The following is a 7,243-nucleotide window of genomic DNA, read 5'->3' as shown; positions in this document are numbered from 1 at the left end:
CACCGGCGGATCCGACGACGCCGGCGGATCCGACGACACCGGCGGCCCCGGCTCCGACGACAACAGCGGCTCCGACGACAACAGCGGTCCCGGCTCCGACGACGGCGGCTCCGACGACGCAGCGAGGAGGGTGTCGACGCCGCCACCGTCGCCACCGTCGGCACCGCGGGCTTTGCCCTCCTCGCCGCGCTCTTCTTCTAGACTCCAGGAGCGACGCGACTACGCCCCACAAGCTTTTTATAATATGTCTGTACGAGCGAAGGCATTTAACCGAGGGTGAGCGGGACGAGGGACGAGGACGAGCTCGAGTCGGAGAGGGAGCCGTCGTGCTCCGGCCGCGGCGCGGCGCCCGGCGGGTCCGGCCGGCGGGCCTTCTTCACGTCCACCGCGTCGCCGACGAAGCGGGCCAGGAGCGGCTCCTCGCGCGGGGGCACGGCGGCGTCCTCGACGTCCGCGGCCGGCGCCGCGAAGGTGCCGTAGCGCGGCGCGGCGGCCGCGGGCCCGAGCCCGACGAGCCACGCCTGGGCTTTGGCGTCGACGCGCGCCGTGAAGGCCAGCGCGAGGCCCCACAACAGGAGCAGGAACAGGAAGAACGCCGGCGCGTCGGCGCTGCCCGCGCCGTCGAAGCCCAGGAGCTCGAGCGTCTTCATGAGCGGGGCTTGGAACGCGTAGGCCGCGTACGCCGCCGGCGCCAGCGCCTGCAGCGCCGGGTGCTCGAGCGCGCGGAAGAGGCCCGCGCGGCCGTCGTCGGCGACGGCGAGGGCGCAGAGGGCGCAGAAGACGAACGTCAGGGGCGTGGACCGCGTGCGCTCCATCGGCGAGCCGTCGGGCGAGACGTAGACGACGGCCGGGACCGCGGCCGCGCAGGCGTAGGCGAGGAGCGTCGTCGGGAGGACGCTCAGGTCGACGGCCTCGCAGAGCCGGAAGGTCAGCGCCCCGGCGACGAAGGAGCACGCGTTGACGAGCGGAAAGACGTAGGCCGACCCCGGGACCCACCGCCGCGCGCACTCCCAGACGCCGTCCTCGTCGACGGCGTGCCGCGGAATATCATCGAGCTTGAGCGTCATGGCGTTGTCGCCGGCCTCGCCCGCGCAGGGGAGGCGGACGCACGCGGCGACGATCGCCGGCGAGGCCCGCAGGAGGCAGCAGACGGCGACGGAGGCGGCGAGCTTCCCCGGCGTCCTCGGGCAGCGCGCCGCGAGGAACGCGTAGACCGCGTAGCACCCGACGAGCGCCGACGCGAACCAGAGCGTGTAGTCGACGGCGTAGGGCACGAAGACGACGCCGTGCGGGTCCGGCTTCCACTTGTGGCCGTGGTACGGGTGCGCGGACGAGTCGCGCTCGAAGACCGGCCACCAGCTCTGGAGCATGAGCAGGGTCAGGGGAAAGCCGGAGCCGTGGAGCGTCCGCAGGTCCACGCTGTCGTACTTGGAGGCGTCGGACTGGTACCGGCCGTAGTTCTTCACCTTGACGTCGTGCAGAAACAGCGCCAACACCCACCAGGCGAGCGACACGTAGTAGCAGGGCGCGAGGCGCGCGATGCCGCGCCAGAGGAACGTGAGGCGCTCGCGGCCCGCGGCGACGCTCCGGCCGCCTTTGCCCATCGCGGCGACGAACCCCGATAAAACGAAGAAGCAGTCGCACGCGATCCACGCGCGCCGCTGCACGCGGTCGACGGTCCAGGTCAGCGGGGCGAGAAAGGTCGGCCAGGGCTTGGCCGTCGTGCCCGTGGGCTCCCAGTGGAAGGAGATGACCCAGAAGATGAGCAGCGGCCGCAGCCCGTCGAGGCAGGCGACGCGCAGTTTGGTGGGGCTGTCGGCTTTCAGGGGCTCCTTCATTGCTGGTGTGTGTGGCGCGTCTGACGTGGCGGCGCGGCGCGGGAGGTTGCCGTTCGCGCGCGGTGGCAGCGGGCCGCGTCGCACGACGGGAAGGCTGCCCTGCCCTCACCTCGTGTTTCTAGAAGGCGTGACGCCACAGGAGGGCAGCATCGGCTACTTCCCCATTCGTCCTACCCCGCCCAAATTCTGCGTCAGCGGGGATACGAGGCCCTCAAAAACTGAGAGCTGGCCACCGCATCGACCTGCGCGTTCGACGTCTCAACCCCAACAGCTCACCCGTGCCGCGCCGAGTCCAGCCCTCTCTCCCCACACCCCGCGCGGTCGCCGCCGCGCGCGCCGCACCTCGTCGAGCCCCGCCGCGTCGCGCCACGCTCTCTCGGGGCAAGAAAACCGAACGCCACCTCCGCGCAGGCACGCACACCGACCATGAAGCTCTCCCTCAAGGCCGTGGCCGCCTCGGCGCTCATCGCGTCGACGGAGGTGCACGCCTTCCTCGCCAAGGCGCCCGCGGCGCCGTTCCGGGCGGCCCCGCGCGCGTCCGCTCGCGCGTCGACGAAGATGGCCATGTCGAGCCGCCGCGCGGCCGCGGCCTCGGCCCTCGGCGGCCTCGTGGCCGTCACCGCCAACGCCCAGTCGGCCTTCGGCGCCGACGCGGCCCGCTGGGCCGTTTCCGAGTTCCTCGACATTGTGGGCAAGGACGGCGTCGAGCGCGTCGTCTTCTCGGCCGACTCCAAGGAGCTCCTCGCGCTCGACTCCGACGGCGCGCGCCACGCCGTCGAGATCCTCCCTTCCGAGGTGCCCGAGCTCGTCAAGCAGCTCCGGGCCAAGAACGTGCCCTTCGCGGTGCAGGCCGCCGCGTCGGAGGACGGCAACGCGCTCGCGGGCCTCGCGGCGAACTTGCTCTTCCCCCTCGTGCTCCTCGGCGGCCTCTTCTTCATCGGCCGCCGCAACGGCGGCGGCCAGGGCGGCGGCATGGGCGGCATGGGCGGGCCCGGCGGCCCCATGGGCATGCTCCAGCCCAAGTCGAAGATCGAGATGGAGCCGAAGACGGGCGTCACCTTCGACGACGTCGCGGGCTGCGACGCGTCCAAGCTCGAGCTCGAGGAGGTCGTCGACTTCCTCTCCAACCCCGAGAAGTTCACCAAGGTCGGCGCGCAGTCGCCCCGCGGCGTCCTCCTCGAGGGCCCGCCCGGCACGGGCAAGACGCTCCTCGCGCGCGCCGTCGCGGGCGAGGCCGGCGTGCCCTTCATCTCCGCGTCGGGCTCCGAGTTCGTCGAGATGTTCGTCGGCGTCGGCGCGTCCCGCATCCGCTCCCTCTTCGCGGACGCGAAGAAGAACGCGCCCTGCATCATCTTCATCGACGAGATCGACGCCATCGGCCGCCAGCGGTCCTCCGGCGGCGGCTTCGCGTCCAACGACGAGCGCGAGCAGACCCTGAACCAGATCCTCACGGAGATGGACGGCTTCAGTGGCAACACGGGCGTCATCGTCATCGCCGCGACGAACCGCGGCGACATCCTCGACAACGCCTTGCTCCGCCCCGGCCGCTTCGACCGCCGCGTGCCCGTGGACCTCCCGGACAAGGCCGGCCGCGTCGAGATCCTCAAGGTCCACTGCCGCGACAAGCCCCTCGCGCCCGAGGTCGACCTCGACGCGATCGCGTCGCGCGCCATCGGCTTCTCGGGCGCGTCGCTCCAGAACCTCATGAACGAGGCGGCCATCGTCGCCGCGCGCCGCGGCAAGGACATCATCTCCTTCGACGAGATCGACTTCGCCATCGACCGCCTCACCGTGGGCATGCAGAAGCAGTCGACGTCCGCGAACCAGTCGCGCGACTCCGCGGACAAGCGCCAGAGCCTCGTCGCGTGGCACGAGGCGGGCCACGCCGTCATGGCCGCGCTGACGCCGGGCTACGACGCCGTCACGAAGGTGACCATCATCCCCCGGACGAACGGCGCGGGCGGCTTCACGCTCTTCACGCCGAACGAGGACCGCATGGAGAGCGGCCTCTACTCCTACAAGTACCTCAAGGCCCAGCTCGCCGTCGCCCTCGGCGGCCGCGTCGCCGAGGAGCTCGCCTTCGGCAAGGAGGAGGTGACGACGGGCGCGTCGAACGACCTCCAGCAGGTCCGGTCCATCGCGCGGCGCATGATCGCGCTCCGCGCGAACCCGCGCAACGTCGGCGAGGGCGGCAGCGACGTCCTCCGCGCGCCCGTCGCCTGGGAGACGGCCGAGCCCGCCCAGATGGGCCAGGCCGCGACCGCGTCCGGCGAGACGGAGCGCCTCATCGACGTCGAGACGAAGATGCTCGTCCAGGAGGCCTACGACACGTGCTACAAGACGCTCACGGACAACATGTCCCTCATGCAGACGGTGGTCGACGAGCTCGTCGAGAACGAGACCGTCGACGCGCCCACGTTCCAGAAGCTCGTCCTCCAGAACAGCCTCGACCCCAAGCAGGCCGTCGCCGCGCTCTAGGGAGCTCGCACATATCCCCCCTTCCCGGACGCCGAAAAGAAAAAAAACATACACCGCCTTCCATTGTGTAACTCCATCGCTGATGAACCAAACTACCCGTGATTATCCACGACGAGCCGCGCCGCGCCGTCGCGGCTCACGTCCACCGCGTCGACGTCGACGCGGAGGTAGTTCGCGAGGCGCTCCAGCGCGAAGGCCTCCCGCGCCTCGAGCAGCGTGAGGACCGCGCCCGCGCGGCCGAGGCGCGCCGCGCGGCCCGCGCGGTGCAGGTAGGCCGTCGCGTCGCCGGGAAAGTCGAACTGGACCACCAGGGTCGTCCGCGGCGCGTCCAAGCCCCGCGCCGCGAGGTCCGTGCAGAGCAGCACGTCGACGTCGCCCGCCGTGTACGCGTCGACCTCGCGTTTTCGGCTGCTCAGGTCGTCGCGGCCGTCGAGGACCGCGCACGCGACGCCGTCGGCCTGTTCGAGTTTGTCGGCGATGGCCTGCAGGGGCCGGCGCTCGTCGAAGAAGACGATGGCCGCGAATCGAGTCGAGGAACGCTTGACGTCGCGGAGCATCTTCCTCAAAACCGCGAGTTTCGCGCCCTTGTCGGGCACGACCGCGGAGAAGTGCGATAGCGACCCCGGCGTCGCCTCGGCGGCGCCGACGCGCACGTAGCTCGGCGCCTTCTTCGACCAGCGCATGGAGGCCAATCGTTCCGCGAGGTGGCGCGGCTGTTCCAAGGACGCCGTCGCGAAGACCGTCTGGCGGGTCTCGCGAAACTCCCGGTTCGCGCCCGCGCCGTCGGCGCCGTTCTCCAGGTCGCCGACGAGGAAGGCGTGGAGCGCCGCGCGGTCGTCGCTCCTCGCCGGGTCGAGGAAGGCGTCGACCTCGTCGACGACGACGTAGCGGACCGCGTCCGCGCAGCGCAACCCGCCGTTCGCGGCCATGCCGTGGACGGACTTGGCGTTGCCGACGACGACGTGGGGCGGCTCGGCCCAGGCCCAGGCGCGCTGGCGCCGGTGGCTCGACCCGTCGAGCAGCGACATGACCATGACGGGCTTGCCGTCGGGCGCCGCCGGGAGCGCCGACGCGAGGCGCCGCGCGACGCGCGCGACCTGGAGCCCCAGCTCCCGCGTCGGCACGATGACCACGGCCTGCGTCGTCTGCCGCGACGCGTCGACGCGCGCGAAGAGCGGCGCCAGGTAGGCCAGCGTCTTGCCCGACCCCGTCTGCGCGTGGATGAGGCAGTCGTGGCCGTCGAGGGCGACGGGGATCGTCTCCGCTTGTACGGCCGTCGGCGTCGCGTAGTCGTCGGTGGACGTGAGGGCCTGGACGATGGGCGGCGGGAGGTTCAAAGACTGCCAGGTCGGCTGCAGGGCCGCGGCGCCGCAGAGGAGCGCGGCGAAGATGGCGAACATGCCTCGCCTCTTTCTTCAACGTTCGAGCGCCGAACTTCAACGTGGCGCATACCGCCATCACCGTCCCCATCCGTCGCCGCGGGACACCTCGCGGGCTCCCTCGGGGCGTAGCGTCCCTCGCGCCCCGAGCGACCGTGCAGCATGGTGTGCGCTTATTCTGGCGTCCAACCTGGCCGTGAGGTCGTTCCCGAAGTCAAACCCTGCTCTCTCGCCGCCTGAGTCCGTTGGGAGGGCTGCTGGTACGCGTAGCCAGCCAAAAACAGCGCTGGCGTGCGCCATAAAGCGAACCAGAAAGTATTCGTGAACCTCAACAATCCAAGAATTCCCCGGCGGTACGTGTGGATCGGGCCAACCTGAGTTGTCGCCGCCTCCACCCGACCGCCGGCTGCGTAGTTGCGGTCGGTCGAAACGATGGGCGGGAGCACGGAGCGGCGCCAGGCCCGGCCTCGGGCAGCCTCCCAGAAACCCCCGGAGCCCTCGGGGGACGACGCCGCGGCGGGGGAGTCGTCGGACGGCGCCGCCCGGCGGCGCGCTCCGTTGAAGCGCCCGGCCCGCCCGTTCGTGTCGTCGGGCTCGGACGCCGCGGCGCAGAGCCTGGGCGCGAACGGCGGGACGTGCCTCGACGAGCTCCAGTCCCTCGGCGCCGCGAAGATCAGCCGCCTCATGGCCTACGGCATCGACACCGTCGAGGCGCTCGCCAAGGTCGACGTCAAGGACTACCCGATGGTGAGCCTCATCACGGGGAACAAGCGGCCGGACCGCGCGAGCACGACCATCGCCAAGTGGCGCGACATCGCCCAGACCTTCCTCGCGCGGCGCTCGAGCGGCCACGTCGCGCCGTCGTCGAAGAAGCGGAGCAAGACGCGGCACCGGTCGCGCGCGCCCGCGCGCGCGCCCCCGCCGGCGCAGCCCGCGGCGACCGCCGCCGCCTACGAGTTCCCGGCGCCCTTCGACGCCGACGACGAGCTCGCCGCCACGGACGCGCTCCTGCCGCCGGACGCGGAGTGGACGGCGCCGTTCGCCAACTTCTCCTCCGAGGTCGGCCGCGGGTCCTTCGCGGTCGGCGCGGCCGAGGAGGAGACGCCCTTCGCGCGCGAGAACTCGGGCAGCGACGGCGAGGGCAAGTCCGACGACACCTTCGAGTCCTCGGTCTTCGAGGACCCGGCGCCCGGCGAGAACGCGGCGCTCGCGCGCGGCGGCGGCGGCGACGACGACCTCGCCGTCGACTCGTTCTGGGCGCCCTTCAACGGCGAGGTCGACGTCGCCGTCGACGCCTTCGACTTCGCGGGGGGCGAGCTCCCCAGCGCCGGCGAGCCCTTCGTCGCCGTCCAGCAATGAGCAGCCTCCGCCCGCGAGCCCCGATGTCCACACCGTCCCGGGGCGACCCCTCTGTCGAGAGAGCAGCCGCCTGTGCGACCGCGCCGCTCTCCCTCCTCCCCCACGCGCCGCTCACCCAATAATTGACGCGCGCCCTTACCCGGACGCGAGGCCGAGGGGTGAGGACACTGGCAACGTCGACTCGGACGT

At 71.7% G+C, this 7,243-nt stretch overlaps 4 protein-coding genes across 4 annotated transcripts; 2 read left to right on the top strand and 2 right to left on the bottom strand.

Annotated features, from left to right (window-relative positions):
* Positions 1–266: 266 nt before the first annotated feature.
* AURANDRAFT_65362 (hypothetical protein) lies at positions 267–1,838 on the bottom strand (the record flags this gene model as incomplete). The annotated part of the gene is made up of 1 exon (XM_009040213.1): positions 267–1,838. The coding sequence occupies one exon, from the start codon at positions 1,836–1,838 to the stop codon at positions 267–269; it is 1,572 nt and encodes a 523-aa protein (XP_009038461.1).
* Positions 1,839–2,810: 972 nt separating this feature from the next.
* Positions 2,811–4,316, top strand: AURANDRAFT_59175 (hypothetical protein; the record flags this gene model as incomplete). The annotated part of the gene is made up of 2 exons (XM_009040334.1): positions 2,811–4,016; positions 4,083–4,316. 2 exons carry the CDS (start codon positions 2,811–2,813, stop codon positions 4,314–4,316), a joined length of 1,440 nt encoding a protein of 479 aa, XP_009038582.1.
* An 84-nt stretch (positions 4,317–4,400) lies between these two features.
* AURANDRAFT_54120 (hypothetical protein) lies at positions 4,401–5,718 on the bottom strand (the record flags this gene model as incomplete). The annotated part of the gene is made up of 2 exons (XM_009040212.1): positions 4,401–5,077; positions 5,126–5,718. Coding segments are annotated over 2 exons (1,262 nt in total), but the record flags the coding sequence as incomplete, so codon positions are not given.
* A 409-nt stretch (positions 5,719–6,127) lies between these two features.
* AURANDRAFT_65360 (hypothetical protein) lies at positions 6,128–7,054 on the top strand (the record flags this gene model as incomplete). The annotated part of the gene is made up of 1 exon (XM_009040335.1): positions 6,128–7,054. The coding sequence occupies one exon, from the start codon at positions 6,128–6,130 to the stop codon at positions 7,052–7,054; it is 927 nt and encodes a 308-aa protein (XP_009038583.1).
* Positions 7,055–7,243: the final 189 nt, after the last annotated feature.

This window comes from Aureococcus anophagefferens (genome assembly GCF_000186865.1).
Source record: "Aureococcus anophagefferens unplaced genomic scaffold AURANscaffold_14, whole genome shotgun sequence".
Lineage (NCBI taxonomy): Eukaryota > Pelagophyceae > Pelagomonadales > Pelagomonadaceae > Aureococcus > Aureococcus anophagefferens.
The sequence above is the reverse complement of the archived record's forward strand: the minus strand, read 5'-3'. Positions and strand labels throughout refer to the sequence as shown.